Source organism: Eptatretus burgeri, chromosome 7, assembly GCF_056783735.1.
Source record: "Eptatretus burgeri isolate ZD-2024b chromosome 7, Ebu_testis_v1, whole genome shotgun sequence".
Taxonomy (NCBI): Eukaryota; Metazoa; Chordata; class Myxini; order Myxiniformes; family Myxinidae; genus Eptatretus; species Eptatretus burgeri.
The window spans coordinates 70,728,275-70,753,556 of record NC_140967.1 but is presented as its reverse complement, the minus strand read 5'-3'; the positions used below and the strand labels follow the sequence as shown (position 1 = coordinate 70,753,556).

The following is a 25,282-nucleotide window of genomic DNA, read 5'->3' as shown; positions in this document are numbered from 1 at the left end:
GGTGTACTTGTTGTTGTGAAGGTAATGTTGAGGTATAAATAATTATTTTTCCGGATGCGATCCTGTCCATTGGTGGTACTGAAAGCCTGCAAAAACATTCCTGAAATCATGTATTTTATCCAATAATTTAACTTGTGGAGCCTGCAATGTTCTTAAGGCAATGATTCAAATAGAAAATTGAATAAGGGTGCCACAAAATAAGACATGAGAGTTTAGATTGCCATCAGTGAAAAATGTTGAAAACCACTGCTTTACTTCATCGTTCATGGCAGAAAGGGCCACCATCACCCATGTGTGCCCAGGGGCCTCCACCACCATAAATACGACATTGCACCGAGTACTATATGATTAAAGAATTATCCGTTTTTTTCTGTTTGTTTGACCTCTGTCCACTACGGAACCCACAGATGGAATGAAATGAAAACTGCTGCTTGAAATCGGGTGCACAAGGATGTTTTAGGGGGGTCAAACAAATCTGTCGTGTACTTTTTATCGGTGCCAAGTTGTTAGTACTTTTACATCATGCACTTCGCTCCATTTACTTGTCCAACCAATAGCAGTAGTGTAGGCATGGATATTTATCTGATTTCTAACCAATCAGTTTTTCTGACACTGCTACATGTTTTGAGCATCTCCCTCACAAATAAAAGAAAGAAAGGGTTTTTACTTTTGGCAACCCCCCCCCCAGCCCGCCATTTTACACCCTCGTTTTACTTCTTCCCTGGCAGCTTCCATTTTACACCGTGGTGAAAATTTTTCACGTACTTGGAATCCGCTGGAGTCCTCCCACAATCGTAGCACTAACTTCAGCAATCTATTTCCTCTTTGACAAATGAAGCTTCATACCACATGCCACGTTGCTGCTTGATATCTCCAGTTGGTTTTCACTCCTTTTAACCATGGGACTTCTATCATCATACCCCTTTTGGGGAGCAGCTTATTTCCATGGGCACTGGACATTTACGACACCCATGTCATCAAGTGAATAATATTACTTCGTGGACACGACGCCAAATTGGCCCACTTGGAACACCCCGTTGTCATTTTTCTTGTTTCTTATTGAACATGTGACTGTATTCACACACACTCAAGCTTGACAGCTTGTGGGACACCACTCAGACTGGATGAAGTCATAAACCTTTTGTGGTGAGCAGAGGTCAAAACTCCAATTTGCTATAAATCCATTGTCCCAGTGATTCAAGGTGGGGGGAGCACCACAATTCTCTCAATGTGCATGTCAATAAAATACATTATCAAAGCTTTTTGACTTGCACTCTTTCAGATAAAACCACAAGCAGAGGATTTATAAATAATACAGTGTAATGTCCTCAACGTTGATTGGTTGACAGGACGTGATAACCTGATTGGTGGAAACACAGAGCATTATGATTTATGAGTGGACAGAAATGAACCCTTTGGGGATCAGATGGTGTCAGTCAACCGAACAGAGACGTCCAACTCGGGCTTGTAAGAATGTACATAGTATGACAAATATTCCCTGTGCCTCTGCAATTGGTTACCATTTATAGTCGGGTCAAAATACCACCTGACCCACAACAAATTGCAACAAAAGGTTTTTCAGTGGTTTTCATTCCTACTGGATATACTGATCAACAGAAAAAAGTCTACCAAAATCTGACATCCGGAAATGGGTTAAAACAGTCATTTTCAAGATGGCTGCCACCGGTCTTTGAAATAACTAAAAAAGCTATAACTTCTTCAATAATTGTGATAAAAACATCATTGTTGGTTCTGGTCCATGGTTTTAATGGATCAGCAATCCACTGGTGTCAATAAAATTTCGATCTGATCAGTATTTAACATGAAATCCAAGATGGCGGCAAAATTCAAGAGTGCAAAAATAAATAAATTTTCCATCTGAACCAAAATCACTGAACACCTGATGCTACTGAAACATTTATTTGTGAACATTACATAATGGCAGTTTAGGTTACAATTTCAGTCCTCATCACTGTCCTCGAGTTCCTCAGAGGCTTGATTTAGTGGATTGTCACAAAACGTCACTTGGCATGATCCACATGCAGACGTACACGGAAGCCCATTCTTTCTGCAGCTGCAACATGGTGTGTCACAAGCTGTGGTGCAGTTGCAGTGTATCATCTTCAGAAGAGTGGCTGGTGCAGCATTCATGGCAGTCATGATCGGTACAAATCGATTGTCTTCAAGTCCCCAGCCCCAGTCCAGAGGATGGAGGTCACCCTCCATCCCCATCCCAAACCATGACCTGGTAGTACACTCGGAGACAATGAAACTTGGTGGCAGATTCCGTTGGGGGAAGACGTTCAGGTGTAACGAAAGACTTAGCAGCAGCGACCTTCTTTGTGAATATCTTGTAACGCATGTCTGCCAGATAACTTGTGCTCTCCCCACTAAATATAACGGCCATCGCTTGGCTGCCAAGTTTCTTTATTTCAGCGTGGCTGACGCCTCTCGAAGTGAATGTATCTGCACACAACTGGAGGCCTTGATCATCTTCCACGAGTTTCTGAAAGACTGATTTTTTCCCAATGCCATACACACAATATGTTGAATCACATCCTGTGAAGGCGTGCAGGAATAATAGTTGAGTGCACAACTTATTCCCAAGAAGATGCTTCATCCGATTGATGTCATATACTTTCAGATTGCTTCTTGACTGGTTGTCTGATCTGAAATATAGTGGTTTTCCAGCTGGTATACAGTAATGGAGCAAAAGCATCAACAAATCTGTGTCCTCTCCGATTTGTGTGGTGGAATGCAGAATTGTGCTGTTTACAGCTGTCATGGCAATGTCCACATCAGCGTCCCCTTCTGCCTGAATAACTGTGCAACCCACTTTCTTCAGCTGATCACCTATTAAGGTGATCAGCTGTTGCTTGTTACTGCCGACACATTGGAATTCATCTCTCTTTCCATCAAATTCAGTTTCTCCGGTGAAGTTCACAGTCGGATAGCTGTTGGCTTGTCCCCGTCTCTGCTGAGTGTTATCCTTTATTGAAGGCCTGCACCATAGCCATCAAAGACAACAGTTGCTGTCCCATAGTGTTTTGTTGTGAAGTCCGCATATGCTCTGGCTATTTTGCCATATGTATCTCCCTTCTTCCACTTGAGCTTGTGCAGCAAGGATCCACCATCAAGAACATACCTTTCACTCTTAAGGTGTGCTGAAGGTGTGGTGTCAGGTACTCCTTCACATGCCAGTGCCTTGGTACAGTGGTCATTGACAGCTTGAGTGAGTTGAGGTTTGTCGGCCTTCCTCAAGATTTTGTTGTCCTCAAAGAGGGATGGAGGGTATGGACTGAGCTCAAAACTCATCACGTCCTCAAGTGACAAATCGCCTATCTGGGATACCACCAGGAATCACTGGAATAGCACACTGGTTCTGTGATGGTTCGATGGTTCTGTGAGGAGCAACCTGGAGAGCATTAGAATTTCCCACTTGATGGAGAAGGAAAACACAGGTTGTCCAATCATTTTCTCGATGATTTTGTTCCCAACAGCTTCATATTCATGCATATTGATGTCTTCGCTTGCCACGATACCATTTATGATATTTCTCAATGTAGGATCAGAGGAGAAAGGTGAAAATGCATTCAGCTTTGTGCTCATCTTCGAGAGGTCGAATGCATGTCTTTCAATTCTGGCACCAGTTGCTTCTTTATGCTGTTCACTTGTTGCGTATGTGAGATCATTGAAGTCCTGCATGGCGACGTTGACTTTAGATGTTATGGGGGCTGACATTGTCCACAATGCTAGGTGTTCCTCTGTCATCTTACTGCCATGAGTCAAGCCACCGGTGTTCTTTAGTGATCTCATGAGTGTTTGTTCGATGACTAGATCACAGCTGAGGCCTTCCCAAAACTGGTTTGTTCGCCGGATCACATGGAAGCCATTTTGAAACTTCTCATACACATCTGGGTGTTTGCTCTCCAGTTCACTCATTTCTTGTACGTAGAGATAAGCAGACTTCTGGTTGTTGTAGTGTCCAGCTGCTGTAAATATTGGCAAGGCATCAGCAACAGCTTGCAAGTGATCCTTCCAAGACCCAGTGCGATCTGCCTTGATCATTGCCCGAGCAGTAGGGAGCATTTTCTGATAACCCAGCCACAGCTTACTCATTTTGGATTGTGCAGCAAGTTCAGATTTATTTTTTTCAAGTTCATCAGTGATCTTCACAATTGCAGCTGATTCTTCAAGACTTTCAAGAGAGATGTCACCCGTTGGCAAGGACGAACACATTTTCTCAATCTCTTCTACTTGGAGCATGAACTCAGGATTTTCCTCCACTACAGATGCCACAATAATTCGATGTAGACCCTTGCTCACCAGTAGATGGCCTCAGAATGCCCTCTGAACAGATTATCCGGACATCATATGAACTACAGCATTTTCACCGTACACCAGTTCCAGGATGTTTTTGAGTCCTGTTCCCGCCATCAACGTGCCTATTGCTCCAAGCAGATTCATGAACGTGTGAAATGTACCCAGCCTAAGCACGATCCCCTTCAAATGGCTATTCTCTGGTGCAGCACTGATTATCTCGGCAGCTTTCCAGTACAGCGGTTGATCAAACGTGATCACAGGAGGGACATGGTGTCTGATGGCCATGTTGGACAGGAAGTTCAAAGTGGACAGAATGCAAGCTTTGTCACCTGGATACATATCAATCATTGGCAAATACAGAATGGAGGATGCACCAGGATGTGTCTGTCCTCGGTGAAGGATGTGCATCATCCCCTGCCAGCCTGGTACAGTCAGCTTGAAATGGAAGGATAGCTCCCAGAAGATTTCAACTCTCATGTCACAGACTCGGAGATCTGGGAGGTCTCGGAACTTGATGTTGCGAAGAACATTGGTTGCAAAGCCATATTCTTTGATATCAATTTTTCACATCTGTACAATGTTCAATTCTGAAATCTTCTGCCTTGTCACAAGATGACTTGATTTTCTACCAGGAGTCAATGCAGCTATCATGCCCATTCCATGAAAGGTACCTTTGCCATCAAGGGTGATTATGTTGTGATCTACATTGTCACCGGCAAACAACACTGATAGGTCAAATATGCCTGTTTCTTCAATTAGCAAATCGGGTGTGACACAGCTTGCCGCATTCTTTTCAAACCACAGTACTTCACCATATGACGAGCCATACCCCATATTACACAGGGTTTCCACAAGGAATTTTGACCGATATTTGTGATGGACCTGCACAGCGAGACCAATCTGGAGTGGTGCAATGACAGCCCAAGGTCTTACTGCTTGTACAATGGCTTGTCCAAAACTAGCCACTTTACGTTGCGTGTTTTTTCCAACGAGCAGACTACTCCACATATTTTGAAGTGTACCTGGAAGGAATGCCAGTGCAGAGTCAAGTTCAAGTTATTCTGATTTTGGGTAGTGATCAGTAACAGATGGTACACCGTTCTTGATATCACTCTTGATCAGCCTTGCTGCCGTCTCAATTATGGCCTTCTTTTGTGCCTCTTCATCTCCTTCTCACTGTTCTTCTTTGTAGAATGACCGAAGTATGTGTGATGTTTTCTCCCTGAATGTAACGATCATTTACGCCCTCTCCTTCAGCAATATAAATGGAGTCCCCATATCTTTCCTTCATTTTCTTCTTCAGATAGTAGTTGGTGTATGGAAGAGAATTTTCATCCATAAGAAACTCTTCCATTTTGCCACGAAGGTACAAAGCAGTCATCTGTTCCTCATCATTCATCTCAAGATATGAACACATTCTGGAGAATACCTGCTCTTGATCACTATCTATCAGACGTCCAGATTTCCTACTTGTTGAATCTGGTCCACTCCGGAAGCGCACTGGTACATCACGCCCAGTGCGGAAATGGACACTGCACTGATGATGATATATGCAGTCAGCTGCATGAAGATCTCCACCATAGTACTCAATCCGCCCTTTCACTGTGAATGACCAATCATCGGACCGATTCTCACAGCACTCCAGAATGGTTTTGGCAAAGTCGTCAGTCTTGACATGACTGTAGTCAAAACTTCCAAGGTCCACTGTGGTCCCACAGAACAAGCAGTCAGATTTGCTGTTGAAAGGCCCGCTAAATACATGTGAACTTCGCTTCCTGGACGGTTTGGATGGTCCTTGTTTCTTCTTTTGATTCAGGATGTCATGTTGATTTATATACTGTTTACGACAGTCCCTGTGTACCTTGCATCCAGCCGCCACATAAACATCGTCACCTCTCTGAACACTGGCTGCATTGATGCCATAAGCGCCCTTCTGACGAATTTGCACAACGTCACTTCCATCCTCAAGCCTCTCCTTGCAAATTTTGCAAATAACACCGATATTCGTGCATCTCAGGAGCTCTCATTCTTCAAACCTGAAACAGAAAACAAAACATTCAGGGAAAGAGCATTCGAAGAAAGGGATAGGCTACTCAATCAGAGCCAGGGACATTCCCCTGACATGTAATACATCACATATAATTACTGGTAAGAGAAGACTGAAAACCCTTTTGTTAGAATTTGATAAATGTTGGGTGATTGCCGAACAGAGGTTTGATTATATAGAGACAATTTATTGATTTTACGCCCTTCATTTTTTTTGCCGCCATCTTGGATTTCATGTTAAATACTGATCCGATCGAAATTTTATTGACACCAGTGGATTGCTGATCCATTAAAACCATGGACCAGAACCAACAATTATGTTTTTATCACAATTATTGAAGAAGTTATAGCTGTTTTAGTTATTTCAAATCCCGGTGGCGGCCATCTTGAAAATGACTGTTTTAACCCATTTCCGGATGTCAGATTTTGGTAGACTTTTTTTCTGTTGATCAGTATATCCAGTAGGAATGAAAACCACTGAGAAACCTTTTGGTGGTTGTTTGTCATAAATTGACCCGACTATTACTGAATAATCCTCAGTGTGCAGAGCAATATCGTGTCGGCTGGTTTAAAATCCTGAGTAGAAGACTCAGTTTAGCTCACCTTCGTACAATGGAGGCCACATTAATCAGGTCAACCAATCCAATTATTTGTAGACAAACAGAATTTGTCCGAACTTTATATCTATTTTGACTATGATGGCATGGCTGTGTGACAACTGTACCACAGTCAATATTGAGTCGTCATGAAAACCATACCCCACCCCGACTAGCCTTCAGCTAATGAACATTATGTTTCCTCGGTTCTTGGTGATTCATCTCCACCTATTCATTATTAATGATGGTTCATTTCCGTCGACTCATGATGCTCTGTGGTTCCACCAATCAGGTAATCCCATTCCTCCTTTCTCTCAACCAATCAGAATTGAGGACATGACATTGTAACTTTATAAATGAGGGTTTGGTTCTTCTTCTTCATCTGCTTGTGATTTTATCCTGAGGAGTGCAAGTCGAAAAGCTTTGATAATGTCCATTTTATTGAAATGCACATTTATATTTTGTTGTACCAATCGAATGCTTAATTCCCTCAATGTAAATAGGTATTTGGGGCTGAGAGGATGGCCTAGAGGTACGCACAATCGCCTCTAAGCTGTCTTGCCTGGGTTGAATACTGACCATAGCTATAAACTTTCAACCTGGTGTTTCACAGGCAGGAGGATTCATCAATGTGTGTGCCATCCCTCGGATGGACGTTAAGCGGGAGACTCTTCTGCTGACATTAGTTGGTGGATGTTGAAGATCCCAAGGTGTCCTTCGCGAAGAGTAGGTGAGCTATTGGCGACACCCTGAATAAATTACCAATTCCAGCCCTAACCAGCAGAGGGCACTGCATCAGCAGCAAAGCCACGCCTTCAACTAACGATGCTACCCCACAGCCTTGTGCTGCATATAAACAAAGAAGAATCGGTATTGAAGTAGTACCACTCAGAGTGGGAGTGGGAATGGCAAGTCAAATCATCCATAATTATGGGGGAATTAACTTGTCGGCAAGGACTGGTTCTTCGCTGGTGTCCTTGCAATTCACGTACCACTGTAACTGTGCATTTTCTTCTAATATGTTCTTGTCAAACGTTTGATATGTGGAGAAGCATCTCAGCCTCAGAAAAGGTTTCCACATGAACATTTTGAATCTTGTTTAAAAGTTTGTTAATGAAAGAGACCAAAGCCTTAGTTTTGAAGTTGTTTTGTGTGTGTGTGTGTGTGTGTGTGTGTGTGTGTGTGTGTGTGTGTGTGTGTGTGTGTGTGTGTGTGTGTGTCTCATATACCCTAATTATACCTAATATACCCTAATCTCATATACTCATATACGTAAAATCATATACCCTATACCATCTCACCATACCCTAATTTAATATATTAATATATGTGTGTGTGTGTGTGTGTGTGTGTGTGTGTGTGTGTGTGTGTGTGTGTGTGTGTGTGTGTGTGTGTGTGTGTGTGTGTGTGTGTGTGTGTGTGTATAAATAAGTAATACCAGGTGAGGTTCACTCTGCCTGTCATCCTTCCGAGGTCGGCAAAATGAGTGCCAGCATGCTGGTATCCTGTGTCAGAGTGGCGACCGGTCCAGGATTTTGTCCAATAGCCAAGGAGACTGCTGAGGCTGCACCAACGCTCTGCACAGATTATGGTCCCAATGATGGATGGATATATATACATATATATATATATATATATATATATATATATATATATATATATATATATATATATATATATATATATATATATATATATTAGGGTGGTCCAAAAAAGTCAAAAAAATAGAATATTGCTCCACGAGCTTAAAATTATTCTCATATGATCCAATAGCGCACATACATTTTTTTAGCTTAATCGGAGGTGATTTAGAGGTCGCTCCAGATGACGACTTTTAGTCTCATGACTTGAACAAATTAAGGTATGGTCAGGTACGTTTACGGGTACTTCTGGATGTCCGAGGTGGAAATGGAGTACATTTTCGAACTCTATGGGGTCGATTTACTCTAATAAATGACTGCACCGACATTGAATTCACGACCATTTCGAAAATATGACCTAAAACAAGATTTATCATGACTGGAGTTGAGTAACTAATCCTACTCATTTCGATATTTTCTAATCTATAATTAATTTGTTGTCAGTCTAAACATTTCTTCGAGTAAATCGACCCCACCGAGTTCGAAAATGCAGTCCATTTTCACCTAGGAAGTTAAGAAGTGTACGGATTCGCATCTCACCATACCCTAATTTAATATATTAATAACTAAATAAATATCTAACCTATTTTTCGTGAATCATTGAATCTAAAACACTGGATGTTGGGCCAGCTAGAAATACGTTCAGGAGGGAGTGGAGATAGCAATAGAGGTGGAGATGATAGTGGTATTTGGTAAATGACACGAAATATTCTAATAGTTTGTAATTCCATTGATTGAAAAATTAGGGTATGGTGAGATGCGAATCCGTACACTTCTTAACTTCCTCGGTGAAAATGGACTGCATTTTCGAACTCAGTGGGGTCGATTTACTCTAAAATGTTTAGATGGACGACAAATTAATTATAGATTAGAAAATATCAAAATGAGTAGGATTATTACTCAACTCCAGTAATGATAAATCTTGTTTTAGGTCATTGGGCCGCATGCGGCCCGCGGAGCCCTTTACTGCGGCCCGCAAGGACTTTCCAATCAAAACACATTTCCATGTAGCAATTTTAAAGGGGTTTACACAATGCCACTGCCGGCCGACGCCGTGACCTGAAAAGCCTTACACAATGCCGCTGCCGGCCACTGCCGCTTACCGCCGGGAGGAATCAAATCAATTTGATTTTACCTTCTGGCATCTTGCGGCAGTATTTAAAATTAATTACACCCCGAACGGAAATTTGTTCATAATTACAGTGCGTGAACAATCGATCGATCGAATACAAATAAAATTTATTAGTTAAAAAAACAATACTCCAATAAACCCCAAACGTTGTATCGATTTGTCAATTTTTTCTTCGATTTTTTTTTCTGGCTCCCAATATCCTTGGGAGTAGTGAATGCGGCCCATGGGATCAAAAGGTTGGGGACCACTGTTTTAGGTCTTATTTTCTGGTGTCTGGTGGGAGACGATGTAACCTCCCCCACCTGTGGTCGTTCTCGCCACCGGTCCCCGGTCCGCAACAATATATGTATATGTGCATATGTATATATACTGAAACGCAAAAGAAACTTACCACCTTTTAAACCTTCAGATATCAACAATAACACCGCATATAGTAAATGTGTGAACTTATTTGTGCAGAATAATGTCCTCGCTGTCAGACAAAACTGTCACGGATGGTCACTTGAACCTTCAATGGTCACTTCATAGCACAGCTGTTGAACAGCCGTTTTGACTGTCAGTGATTAGCCAAGGGGTACGGGATGATTTTAATGAGCTGCACGTGATGTCTTGATATTGGCTTTAAAAAGGCCAGTGCAAAATGGGCATTTCAATCAACATGCCACAATTGTCAAGGGATCAACGGCAGTGTGCCTTGGGCATACTGCAAGGCAGATTGAGCTACCGTGAGGTGGCACGTCGCCTTGGCTGTTCAAACCAGACGATATCGGCCCTGGTGGACAGAGACACCCTCCAAAACTCTGCAGATGACAGACCTCAATCAGGGAGGCCAAGAGTCACCACTTTCTTGGCAGGACAGGCAGATGGTCCTAAGTCAGATGGCTTCAGACATTGAGGACTGAGTGGGACAGAATCCAGCAGCAATCCATCCAAAGACTGGTAGGCAGTATGCGCCGACGATGCACTGCCTGTATCCAAAACAATGGTGGCCACACGCTATTGAAAGGGGACTGACATTGCACCCTGTGCTGTTCTGTACTGTAGAACAAACTTATGAGATGGTGTATCTTGGTCAAAAACTTGACATGTCATCAATAAAATGCCAATGTTTCAATTAGCAATTGTGGGTTTGTTTTATTTTGAACTGTTACAATTTTATTTCATTTCAAACAAGTGGTAAGTTTCTTTTGCTTTTCAGTGTACATGTATATATGTGTATGTGTGTATATATGTATATATATATATATATATATATATATATATATATATATATATATATATATATATATATATATATATATATATATATATATATATATATATGATATCCATGCACATGCACGGGATAGCAGTACAACATAGCTGGTAGCAGATGACAGACCGTACACGGGGAATGACAAAAATACGCATTGTGCAAAATGCAAGTGGTACTATGGAACGCCAAGACTTTCCAAACATTGTCGGCATATCCGCTAAGTGCCACAGCAATTTCATAGGGATTGTGCGACGGCGAGCCGAGTTTTTAGTGTGCAAGCTTGGTATTATAACATATATATATATATATATATATATATATATATATATATATATATATATATATATATAATTATTACAAATCTGGAAACCATGTGCACTCAACATTCAGGTGCCAAAGTTAGTTATGTCGATAAGTATGTGTACAGTTAGAATCCATCCCCTTCTGTCTAATGGGAATTACATGTGTGCGCTATGGTTTTTTTTTTTTTTTAGCTAGGTTTTCACATCAACTACAAGAATAACAACACCATCGCCGCCATCGCCCACGTGCATGTGTCATGTACAGGGTTGAGGTGGAGAATAGGGTGCTCCCCTGGCTCAGCCGTTTGGGTTCTCCGACACGCACGGTGGGAGGGTAGTCGTTGCCCCTCCCACCAGACCACCCCTTGCCCAATCAGGGAAGCTATCACCTCAGGCTGGCTCCGCCTTAGCCAGATGGAGTGTTTGGCCCTGCCAATCGGGAGGCCGCCACGAGTCTCCTGACAACCCACTGTCCAATCAGGAGGTGAGTGGTGGGGAGAAGAAGCTCCTCACTCCTCCAGAGGAAGAGAGTGGTTGTCTGGTCGAGTGTTGTAGAGACATGAGTGCGTTCTGGAGGGTCGTGGTCATGGCTGGAGCGCTCTTCAGACGTTGTGGTCGTGGCTGGAGCGCTCTGCAGACGGTGTGGTCGTGGCTGGAGCGCTCTGCAGACGGTGTGGTCGTGGCTGGAGCGCTCTGCAGACGGTGTGGTCGTGGCTGGAGCGCTCTGCAGACGGTGTGGTCGTGGCTGGAGCGCTCTGCAGACGGTGTGGTCGTGGCTGGAGCGCTCTGCAGACGGTGTGGTCCTGGCTGGAGCGATCTGAGACAGTGGTGATCGTGGTTGAGCGGCCTCGTTCGTGGACTGTGGATTTGGAGGCGTGGGTTCGGGTCCCACCGTGGTAGTCTCGGAGTCGGTGTGGCCGCACTAAGCGGACAGGTATCCCGGTCCGGCTTGACCGAGATAGACCCACGAGGTCCATTTCGTGTGTGTGTGTGTGTGTGTGTGTGTGTGTGTGTGTGTGTGTGTGTGTGTGTGTGTGTGTGTGTGTGTGTGTGTGTGTGTGTGTGTGTGTGTGTGTGTGTGTGTGTGGTGCCATCCTGTAAGTAGAATTGTTTAAGTGCCTTATACATACCTGCATTCCTTTTTTCGGTTCACTCTGCCTTCTTGCGTGCTCCCCTGCCCCCATTATAAATAAATATCCATTTTGTTAAATGTTCCAGCTCGTTTCTGTGTTTCTTTCATTGGCTTAGCAGGTGTGTGATGAGAAATAGCGAGGCAGTAAATTGTTCATTTGGACCAACAGGCCTTGGTAACCTCCTCTCGGGTGACACACGGTTCGGGCACGGTAACGGCTCATCCCGCTTGAGGTCCGTCGAGGGTGTGAATTCCCCGGTAGCTTTGCCGCATGGGTAATTAGGTATGTTGAAGTTTGTCAATTTACCCTACCCCACGCGGTCGAATTATTGGCGATTCATGGTCGAGTAAGGGATCCGTGCCTTTCGGACTTATCCGAGAGTCACGACCTCAATTCCGGTATGTTTGGTGAAGCCGAGTCTACTGCTCCCTCTCACCATCGTGTTCGCCACCGATACCCGGCCCCGTAACAATTGGTGTCAGGAGTGGGATTCGAACCCCTCCCACTCCACAAAATTAATGGGATTCGGATCAGGGGTATAGAGAGCAACCCCCCCCCCCCGTTTCCCCCAAGTTGCGAGCGAGTAAAATTCATTTCTCAATACGCAACATGGCAAGCCAAGATGAGCTGGCTCAGGTGGGTTCAGGTGAAAGTGTAGTGGAACCCATGGTCCAGGACAACACCGTGCAGGACAGCCCCATGCAAGAACTTTCCCCGCAATCGGACCCAGAAATAATGAGTGCGGGAGGGCGGCGTATGATACCCACCCCCGTCAAATTCCCCCCCCCCCCCCCCCGATCCCGGCCGGTTCCACACACCATCATGGCGGATCGGCTCCGCCACTTGGCATGAACCAGTTGGTGGAGATGCTAAGACGAGCAATGAATGAGGATTTACAAAAGAATGCACAACGGATGGATGACAAAATGGATGTGAATGCGCACAAAATGGATGACATGAAGAGATCATTGGAGCACAAAATGGATGCGATCGCGCAAAGCATGAAGGGGGGATTTGGAGCGCAAAATGGATGAGGGCAGGGGTGAAATGCAGAACATGGGGTTGGATCTGCAGGCGGACATGAAGGGCATAATGGCTGCACCACGTGGTGGAACGACCGAGCCAACACGGAGTACAAATTGTGGCCGGCCCGCGATGGAGACAGGCGAGGTCGGGATGACGAGCGACGCCACGATAATTGATGGGGAGACGTGTAAACTCGGACACGAGGGGATGACGGAAAAATTAAAAGAGACAACGGAAATGAAAACAGAGACATTGGGATTAGAAGAAGTGGAGGAGAAACTACATGACATTAAACACGAGCACACACAGGTTGAGATAGGAAGGGACAATGGGGTCGAGCTGGTGGAATGTGTTGAGACCCAGTTCGAGCATCAGGTTAACCTCCCTTAGGAACAGAGGGAGACGGTATGCTCCCTTGAAGTGGATTGCGACCAGGTGAGTCTGGTCGGGCCAAGCGAGGTCGAGCGGGTGCATGATGTGGAGGGTCCATGCAGAGTTTGGGGGGGGGGTGTAGAGATCCCGGGACCCCTTGAGTTAACATGAATCCCCGATGTGATTGTCCCAGAGTGTGTGCTGAAATGTGTGTCAAAAGGTGTGCAGAATGCGAGTGTCATGGCATGTTTGAGTGCATGCATGGAAATGGACGTCGGACGGATTCAGACGGGAGACATGAATGGCGAGCCTGGAAGTCCGCAAAGGGTTAATTTGGCAACCGCGCCACATTCGCGCGACGGCGCGTACGAGGGCGATGGCGCCTTTCGCGCACGGCCTGCACGCAAGCGTCTGCGCGATCGCAATCCGGCGCGAGAACGCTCCACGTTGGACACAAGCCCGGCCACGTGGACAGCGAAAATGTTGGTGAATTTGGAACCCACGGGTTCCCACGTGGGCGCGTGTGCAGGGCATCACATGCTGCATGCCGCGTGTTCTGTTGGTGGAACGTGCGGAGCGGGTCCTCGGGACGATACGCTCGGGCGGGCCTGCACGGAAAGCCGTGCAGTTTTGTTGTGCGGGTGACGTCACTGGGGACCTCGCGGCACGAATCACTGGCGCACAGCGCATGTTGTCCCGCATGGGGAATCCCGCGAAAGTATATATATATATATATATATATATATATATATATATATATATATATATATATATATATATATATATATATATATATATATATATATATATATATATATATATATATATATATATATATATATATATATATATATATATATATATATATATATATATATATATATATATAGTGCAGCCCAAAATTATTCATTCCCTGACCAAATTTGGAGTATTTTGAATCGTGTTATTTGAGGAATGAGTTTCTTCTGGCTTAAGTTACGTAAGAATGTGACAAACAGCTGAAAGAATCACTGCAAGAGACATTTCAAGAAATACATTGTTTCGGGGGTATTTTATTGATAGATTTACAAAAAAATGTCATGTCCATAATTATTCATAGTAATCAATGGATAACCTTCTGTTTGTGATTTCAGCCTCCAAACGGTTTTAAAACTTGCTCACAAGGTTTTTGCATGTCTCTGCAGGGATTTTGGCCCACTCCTCCTTCACGAAGGTCTCCAGGTCTTTGAGGTCGGAAGGCTTCCTTGCCATCACTCCGGTCTTGAGCTCCCTCCACAGATTATCGATTGGGTTGAGGTCCGGACTTTGGCTTGGCCACTCCAGAACGCCTATATCATTATCCCGGAACCATTTCTTGACTGACTTGGCAGTGTGTTTTGGATCGTTGTCCTGCTGATATGTCCAATGCTCCCCGAGGTGAAGTTTCTCTGTGGACTGTTTGATGTTTTCCTCAAGGATCTTGATGTACTGCTCCTTTTTCATGATGCCATTCACTTTGACGAGATTGCCGGGCCCACTGGCTGAGAAACATCCCCAAAGCATTATGCTCCCATCTCCATGCTTGACAGTCGGGACTGTGTTCTTAGGGTTGTATGCTTCACCCTTCTTTCGCCAAACGAAAGCAACATCTCTGTGCCCGAAAAGCTCCATTTTCGTCTCATCCGACCACAGAACTGAGGACCAAAAGCTTGGATCTTTGTCCAGGTGAGCTTTTGCAAAGGCGAGACGAGCCTTTCTGTGCCTGGGATGGAGGAGTGGAGTCTTTCTTGGTCGGCATCCACGGAGACCCCCCCTGTGCAACGTCCGCTGGAGTGTCTGCCTTGATATCTTGGTCCCAGACTCGCCAAGGTTGTTCAGGAGAGCCTTAATAGTGATCCGTGGATTGTTGTTGGCCTCTCGCCATACTTTTCTTACCAGACGAGGCGACATCTTTGGCTTCCGACCACGTCCTTCAATGTTTTTTTTCAGTGTGGAACTCCTTGTACTTCCAAACTATGCTTTGTATGGTGGCAACTGGCACTCGGAACTGCTTCGAAATAGCTTTGTCGCCTTTCCCCTCCTTGTGAGCATTCACAATGCACAACCGAATGTCCTCACTGACTTATTTCTTCTTTGCCATGCTGACAATGACCTGAGAATGATTGCATCAGCTCCCCTTAATTTATAGTCTAAAAGCAGAGTATTGTTCTCCAACATTCCTCACTATGCATTCAATGAACCACATTTGTAATGCATTCAGATTGTATGCACACATCTTGGAATAATTGCATAACATTATAAAGAATCTTTCGAATATCAAAAGCATGTGCATTATCACAAACATTGGCCTCAATTCTGAGACTTGGTATGGGGTATGAATAATTTTGGACAGGCATAAAAACAGAAATCTTAACATTTATAATGTTATGCTAATAATGTTGAGCCAAAATATATGTGGATTTGTACATGCCAACTAAATGTCCTTGGGTGAAATTAAAGTTCTTCCACTCCAGCTTGAAGGTATGAGATAAATGCAAAACTCAGATTTTTCAGAGGGTATGAATAATTTTGGGCTTAACTGTATATGTATATATATATATATATATATATATATATATATATATATATATATATATATATATATATATATATTGTTGTGGTTACCAAATTCGCAAACCACCATTCAGGTCCCTTAGGTGAGGTATCTCGGTAAGTATATGTGTAGTTAGGCCCAAACCCGTTGTCTAGTGGGAATACATGTCATTTATGCGTGCTGCGACTCTTCAGGATAGCCGTTTTTCTTTTACTATCTTTATTTTGGACCAACTGCCATGATTACCACCACCAACCACAACATCAACCACCCACCGCGGCGCCGCCTCACGTCACACCTCGCAACCGTCGCATCGCCACCGTTCTTGCGCCGCTTGTGGGTACCGGTGTTGGACTCGTGCAGGGCGCGCGCCGAACAGCGTGTACAAAACCACGGATTTTCCACTTCAAAAACGGATCAAAAACGACACACGCCCACTTTTGTTCCGTCCAATCGGTGAGCGAGGGGCGATTTGGCCCCGCCTCCAGGGCGTTGGAGGGCGGTCGCTATATGCAAATTTATGGATCAAAATGCATTCACGCCCACTTTTTCTCGGGCCAATGGGGAGCGAGGTGAAAGGTCGAAGGCAGGGGGTCAAAGATGAGAGAGCGAAGCCACGGGGCTTATATAAGCGACCGCGTTCGTCAGAGGGGAGTTAAGACTTCGCGGGCGGTGGAGTTGGGAAGAAGAAGCAAGAAGGAGTTGGTCGTCGTCGTGTGCGTTGGAGTCGGAGCGGAGGGGACGGAGCTGTGGAGAGGCGGCGAGGGCAGACGAGGGGGTGCTCGCGTCGTGCCGGGAGCTGCACACCAGGGAGGCCGACGGCGCGACCTGCTCGAGGTGGAGACGCTCGTCGCGGGACTCGAGGCAGAGTAGAAATCCTCTATACCCCGAGCATCAGCAACCCCCTCCTGTTTCCCCCCGCGCTGAGATAGTGCGACCAAGGGGGCCCCTTTCCCACCCCCTACCAGACACTGTCCACGAGGCCTGCGGAGTTGAGGCACCATCGCCGCTCCGCGTCTCATCACCAGACGGGTAGGCCCGACCCGGTCTCGGCCTCAGGCCCGCCTCATCTTTGAGGGTGTTCTTTTTCTTGGTTTTGGGTATGTGTTGTCGGCGCCGTCTGTGAAGTAAAATTGTATAAGTGTTGCCGTGTGCTCGCGTAATCGGTATTAGATCTGCATTGTCGCATTTGCTTTTTGTGTAAAATTGCATTGTGTTTCTTTTCCTTTTCTATGTGCTTTTGGTGGAATTGAATATGTGTGCTTTCCGTTCACCGCGAATAAATGTGCTTTGTGTTGAACTGTTTCCCGCTTCGCTTCGTCATTTCTTTCATTGAATCCTCATCTTGCTTCATGTAAAGGGTTGGTAGTGGGCTGAATACGCCCGATAATTAATCGAACCGTCGAGGCCGACGATAACACCGCTCGGTTATCCCGATAGTACGGAACGGGTCGCTTAAGTGGCCCGTGTCCGAAGTCGACCTGCGGCGAGGTGCGATCGCCCGGTCTACCCTCTGTGTGGGTACTTAGGTAGGTCGAATTTGGCGAGCAACCCTATCCCACGCGGGGGCTGATTGGCTCGATCGCGGTGAGACCTAAAGGTCCACCCGTGACTGGTTCCCGGCGTTAGTCCGAGAGGGTCACGACTGGATTGTCCGTCCGGTGGGCGACGTGCCGCGATTACGAGTTACGTGGCCGTCAGCACGCCGGCGGGCGCGAATCCGCAACAATATATATATATATATATATATATATATATATATATATATATATATATATATATATATATATATATATATATATATATATATTTGCATATAATATATGTATATATATATATATATAATATATTTGTATGTATATAATATATGTATTTGTATATAATATATGTATATATATGTATATATATATATATATATATATATATATATATATATATATATATATATATATATATATATATATATATGTGTGTGTGTATATACATATATGTTTATTCATACGTCTTCTTCCTCTTTCGGCTTTCTCCCGTTAGGGGTCGCCACAGCGGATCAACCGTCTCCATTTCGCTCTATCCTCCACATCTTCCATTGACATTCCAACCACCCGCATGTCCGCCCTCACCGTATCCATGAACCTCTTCTTTGGCATTCCTCTTCTCCTCCTGCCTGGCGGCTCCATCTTCAACATCCTTCTCCCGATATACTCCGCTTCCCTCCTGTGCACATGTCCAAACCATCTCAATCTCACCTCTCTCACTTTGTCTCCAAACCGTCCTACCTGCGCTGTCCCTCCAATGTACTCATTTCTTATCCTATCCATCCTCGTCACTCCCAACGAGAATCGCAGCATCTTTAACTCTGCCACCTCCAGCTCCGCTTCCTGTCTTTTTGTTAGTGCCACCGCCTCCAAACCATACAACATAGCTGGTCTCACTACCGTCTAATATACTTTCCCCTTCACTCTTGCAGCAACCTTTCTGTCACAAATCACTCCTGCAACTCTTCTCCACCCACTCCATCCTGCCTGCACTCTCTTTTTCACTTCTCTCCCACACTCTCCGTTACTTTGGACAGTTGATCCCAAGTATTTAAACCAATCCACCTTCCCCACCTCAACTCCTTGCAACCGCACCATACCACCACCCTCCCTCTCATTTACGCACATGTACTCCGTCTTACTCCGACTGACTATCATTCCCCTTCTCTCCAGTGCGTACCTCCACCGCTCGAGGCTCGCCTCAGCCTGCTCCCTCCTCTCCCTACAGATCATGATGTCATCCGCGAACATCATAGTCCATGGGGACTCCAGTCTGATCTCGTCCGTCAACCTGTCCATCACCATTGCAAACAGGAAAGGGCTCGGAGTCGATCCTTGGTGCAATCCCACTTTAACCTTAAACCGGTCCGTCATTCCTACCGCACACCTCACCGCTGTCACACTGTCCTCATACATATCCTGCACGATCCTCACATACTTCTCCACCACTCCCGACTTCCTCATAAAATGCCAATACAATGCTTCCTCATACATACAACTCCTCTCTTGGCACCCTATCATAAGCTTTCTCTAAATCCACAAACACACAATGTAACACCTTCTGGCCTTCCCTATACTTCTCCATCAACATTCTCAAAGAAAACATCGCATCAGTGGTGCTCTTTCCTGGCATAAACCCATATTGCTGCTCACAGATCGTCACCTCTCCTCTCAACCTAGCTTCCACTACTCTTTCCCACAACTTCATGGTGTGGCTTAACAACTTTATCCCTCTGTAATTTCCACAGCTCTGCACATCACCCTTATTCTTGAAAATCGGAACCAGTACACTTAATCTCCACTCCTCCGGCATCCTCTCACTTTCCAAGACTTTATTAAACAATCTGGTTAACAACCCCACTGCCATCTCTCCTAAGCACTTCCATGCCTCCACTGGTATACCATCTGGGCCAACCGCCTTTCCACTTTATTGTTTATTCATATGTATATATGTATATTCATATATATGTGTGTATAGTAGGGTATTGCATCAGCCGCTGACGGCCGTCGCGGCAGACCGCCCCTCAAACAAGGAGAGTAACATTGTCCTGCGTGGGCTGCGCATATTGGCCGACCGACGGCAATCTCGCTCGCATCCCCCTGATTGGGCGAGAGAGACGTCAGGTCCTCGTGAACTCTGCACACGTATGTGCTGACATGCACGCATGCAATGGTGCCGGTGGAGGATGGTGGAAGGAAGCGAAGGCAGATGTCGTCGTTAAAAACTTGTTGTTGATATAAAAATGTAAAATAAAACCCTGACTATCAAAATAACTCCGCAGCGCATGAACATTTAATTCCCATTAGACTATGGACTTAGTCTAATTCCCATTAGACATTAGACATTAGACTAACTGGAAACACGTACTTACCGATATAACTGTTCTATAGGGACCTGAATGTTGAGTGCAGTGAGCTTCCAGATTCGTAACACTACCCTCCCCTTTTTACAGACTCGTCCCGAGTCGTCAATTTTTTGTGTGACCAGCATGTGTTCATTTTCCCCAAGTACGTTTTAACTACGGATCCCTGAGTGCGACATTTTTTCATACATGTCCCAAAAATAAATAACCCAGTGCGCTGTGTAACTAAACTATCAGACTCACTCTGACAACTAAAATAAAATTGCCGGTGCTACGACAAACAACAGGTGGGTTCAATTATTTACAATCTTAACTAATATTTACACTTACCATGGCTCAGGACCTGTGATCTGTGAAAGGAAGAAAAAGGCAAAAGTCATTGGTGCAGGGGAATGGATGGAGATGGACTGGATGCAACATAAATGAATGCACAGGCTGCACAATGCAGTCCCTGTGATGTGGCTGCCTGCAGGGCAGTCCTTGCAACACACACTGAAGGAGATCCTGGCGCACATGGATGAATGGTGACGCAGGGGTTATGCAAACAAGGGCTTGCAGGCATGGGGTTATGGCAAAGGCAGGCAAATCAGGCATAGCAAGGCAGATGCGGACCAGCAACTGTAGCACAACAGACTGGCATATGAAGCTGGCCGGCCTCTGGTCTCGTTCCGTGAGGTTGTGTGGATGGAGTGCGGTGGTGCTGGCTGCTCCGAAAACGGGCTCGGACCTACCCTACTGTCTCCCCCCAACCTATCGCCTTTGCCTGTCTCTGTCCATACCCACTCCCTTAGATTGCAACAAGAAAATTAGAGGGGGAGCACTCTGTAGAGTGCAAAACCTCCGCCGCCAATACTGCTGGGCCACTTAAGTGACCCTGATATCCTATTCATTGTCGGTCAAAACGGATCAGACTCTACTGAACCAGTTTAGTTTGCATAAACTAAACTAGATCGACACGCATGTAGAAATGCCCAAAAAAAATCAATTTTTTTTGAAAAAAAAGTTGCAAAATTTCTTTTTTTTCTCTCGAACAATTTTTTTTTGTTTTGGTTGGAAATCACTTAAAACATGGAGAAATGCAAAACCAAAATTCAAATATTTTTTTCAAAATGGCCGCCATAGCGGCCATATTGGACTTTGGACCAAGTCCAATATCTAATGGCATGACCCTTGGACCATACCTAATCCCCCCACCAAGTTTCCTCGAAATCCGTCCAGGAGTTTTTCCATAATACTGTTCACAAACAAACAAACAAACAAACAGATAGGGGTGAAAACAGTAACCTCCGTCCATCTTCGATGGCGGAGGTTAACAACAGAATTTAGCCCCTTTTTATTTATTATTATTATTATTATTATTATTATTATTATTTTTCTTATAATTTCGTCTCCCTAACTCCCTATTGTCCTTGTCCGGCTACCCTATCCTGTCCATCAACTCCCAACCCCTAAAATCCTTTTTGGAGGGGAATAAGGAAGAGGCTCACGTCCTGTCTCGAGGCCCAACAAAAGCCTCAGAATGGCCTCCCACATAATTCAGCCATCTTACCAAGGTGGGTCCAGCGGCCTACAGAGAGCGAAGGGATGGATGGTGCGAAGGGGTACATTTCCTAACTATCCTTGAATTTATCAATTTTAAACTACCCTGGGGCTTTTCAAAACGCCTGTCACTTTAAACTATTGGTTCTAAAAACCACGATTCCCGTCGCCTGTGTTGGTGTCCATTATAAATTTGGGCCTTGCCCGCAAATTTTCACTCGTGCCCTTGCACAATTTCGTGGCTGGGCAGCATGGCTCACATGGCAGGGATTCCTCCTCTGTCGAATCTCAAACTACGGCACCCCCGGGCCCTGAGGCTGTCTCCGAGCCTACCTGCTCCTTATGAATGCAAGGGGTTGCCCTTCCCGGCATTGCCCCCTCCGATGCCCACGTGGCATTTTGGCGCTACGAGTCCCTACCCGAGGGTCGCCCATGCCCACTACACTATCCCATGTAGTGATAGTGTCCCTTGGATGCTTGGACCCTTGGCCTACTCTGGTCGACTGTCTGGTGCCCTCTACTCGATACTCACCTTTCAACAGCCACGCTCCCAGCCAGTCCATGGACTCCTGCACCACTCCAAATGGGTTTTGAGCCTTCTTTCCACACCAACAACAAAACGATCTCCTTTTGGTAAATTTGACGAACCCACTAACTAACATCACACTGACCCTGGGGTCACTTGGGTGGGATTCACTCCTCCCCCCACTCATTCATTCGCACCATGCATACCACATTCTCTCCATTCACACTCTAGGGCCCGCTGTCCCACACTCACTCATCACACATTTTACATTTTCCAATTCACTCCACACTCCAACACTGCCATTGTGCTAACTAAATTCCCCTAACTAACTTGTGCTCCCTTGTCGTCCCTTATCCTAATGCACGTTCCTTTTAATTCTATCACTAAGCTACGTCCCCACGACACATTCCATGTCTGTCCGTGTCTCCCAAAATCCATTTACCATTTCTAAATCTAACCTAACATTCCCACAAACTAGTCCACGGGCCCCATGGACGATGGCCCATGCCCCCATGAGGCCGGTCGATCTAAGCTGAACCCATCCACTAACTATTGCTCCAATGCCCAAACACCAGGCTGTGTACTTGGAGCGAGGCTTTTTTTTCCTTTTTTTTTTCTTGCACCGCCAAAGTGGCGGTCGACAGCTTGCCCGTTCGTCCCTTCCGTCGGGCGATACGTGCAGCCTTGTCGTCACCATGCACATCACAAACAGCGCTCGCTTTCGAGGGATTCCCCATGTGAGCCGTGTGTAGCTCACCCGCAACTCGCGCTGGGAAATCCCCGGTGACGTCACTCGCCCACGGAACCTGCACGGCTTGCTGTGCAGGCCCGCCCGAGCATGTCATCCCTGGGGCTTGCTCCGTGCAGCACGTGATGCCTCTTATACTCGCTCGCATGGGGACCCCTGTTTGCGAAATTCAAACAACAATCGCCACCATTTTAGCCATCCGCGAGGCCTTGTTGAATGTCATGCAGAGCCTTTCCGTGCCGGATTCCTAACATGAAGAGGCATGCGCGAGGGCTGTTCGCTAAGTGCCGAACGGGCCCCATACGCTACGTCCTGCGATGCCGGCGCGGTTGCCACAATAACTTTATACGGCGCAGAAGGCTCGCCACACCTGTCTCCCGTCTGAATCTGTCCGCGTTTCAATTCCTCGCATGCACTCACGCACGCCATGATACTCACACCATACGCACGTTTCAACACACCCGCACCACTCGTACTCTTTACCACACACACCGGGACAATCACGCTGGGGATGGGAGTCCGCACAAGGGATCCTGAAGCCTCTACTCCCCCAAACTCTGCATGAACCCGTTCGCATCACCCACCCACTCAACCTCGTTCGGCCCGACCGCACTCACCTCGTCACGATCTGCTTCGAGAGAGCGTATTTTCTCCCTCTGTTCCTTAAGGAAGCTATCCTGCTGCTCGCACCAGGTCACAAAACATTCCCCATGCTCAACCTCATTGTTCCTCACCAGCTCTACATGTGTGTGCTCTTTATCTTTGTTTCCCCATATTTAATTCACCTTTTCCTGTTCTACCTCCCGTGTCTCTGGTGTTCCCTCCTTTGTCTCCCTTTGTGTCTCTGTGAATATTTCCGTCGTCCCCTCACATTCATTAGTTTCTTCCTTTGTCTCTTATTATCTGCGTCTCCGTCACCTCTTTTAATTCTTCCGTCGTCCCCTTAATTGTGGTGCTGCTCGTCCCCTCGACCTCACCCGTCTCCATCGCGGTCCGGACAGCCGTTACACTCCCCCATGGCTCGCTCGTTCCGCCGCGTGGTGCCGCCATTTTCTCTCCCACGGTCTGCATTTCGCCAATGACATCCTTCAAGTTTGCCCTCATTGCCTCTTGCCCTGCCTGGAGACTCAACCCCATGCTCTGCATTTCACCCTGCTGTGTTCGCATTTCTTTCCTCAATTCGTTTTTCATGCTTTGCATTGTTTGCATATTCGCATCCATTCTTTGCGCGAACATCTCGAACATCTGTCTCATGTCAAATGGACTCGGCGAAGCCGATTTGTCATCATGGTGTGCGGAACCGGCAGAAATCGGGGGTGGGGGCAGGGGGGACTTTTACGGAGGGGGCGCTCTTGCGCCGCTGCTCTCACCGCGCCCATTACGACTTCTGGGTCCAATTGCGGGGGCACATCTTCTTGCAAGGGGGTGGGGTCCTGGACCATCGGTTCCTCTGCATGACGACTACCTGTACCCACCTGCTTCAGCCCATCTTGGTTTGCTATTTTGCATGTTGAGAATAAAATTTGAAAACGCTCGTAATTTGGGGGAAAAGAGAGTGGAGGGGGGGGTTGCTCCCTACACCCCTGATCCAAATCCCGTGAATTTTGTGGAGGCGGAGGGGTTCTAATCCCACTCCTGACACCAATTTGTTGTGGGCCGGGTATCGACGACGGGCACGACCGCAAGATGGAGCAGTAGAGTCGGCTCCACCGAACACCCAGAATCTCGATCATACTTTTCCGATAACTCCGAAGGTACGGGTCCCTTACAGGACCGTGAATCGTCAATAATTCAACCGCGTGGGACAGGGTTATTTGCCAAACTTCAAAATACCTAGAGGCCCACGTGGCGAGCTACCGAGGAATTCACAGCCTCGGCGGAGCTCAAACGGGACGAGCCGTTACCGTGCTCGACCCGTGCGTAACCCGAGTGAATGGTGACCGAGGTCCCCTCGGTCCAAATGCACAACTACGGCAGCAACGGCCTTTTTATCCACCAACATGCACTGTGCTAAACCAAAGAAGAAAACACAGAAACGAGCTGATACATATGAGGGGATTTATTTTCATGGGGGGGGGGGGGAGGGAACTCACAAGGAGCAGAGTTAAACTGACTAAAAGAAATGCAAGTATGTACAAGGCACTTAAACAATTCTACTTGAAGACTGGCCC

At 45.9% G+C, this 25,282-nt stretch overlaps 1 protein-coding gene across 10 annotated transcripts in view; it reads right to left on the bottom strand.

The window, feature by feature from the left end:
• Positions 1–25,282, bottom strand: part of LOC147023502 (uncharacterized) — a 61,668-nt gene that overhangs the window by 10,948 nt on the left and 25,438 nt on the right. For 6 of the 10 annotated variants that reach the window (XM_085888971.1, XM_085888974.1, XM_085888975.1 and 3 more), the window contains one exon: positions 1,310–6,359. The exons of the other annotated variants lie outside the window; for them this stretch is intronic. In XM_085888971.1, coding sequence (XP_085745097.1) covers positions 3,361–4,266 — 906 coding nt within the window. In that variant the 5' untranslated portion in view covers positions 4,267–6,359 and the 3' untranslated portion in view covers positions 1,310–3,360. Of the gene's footprint in view, positions 1–1,309; positions 6,360–25,282 lie in introns of those variants that run through there. 10 annotated transcript variants of the gene reach the window in all.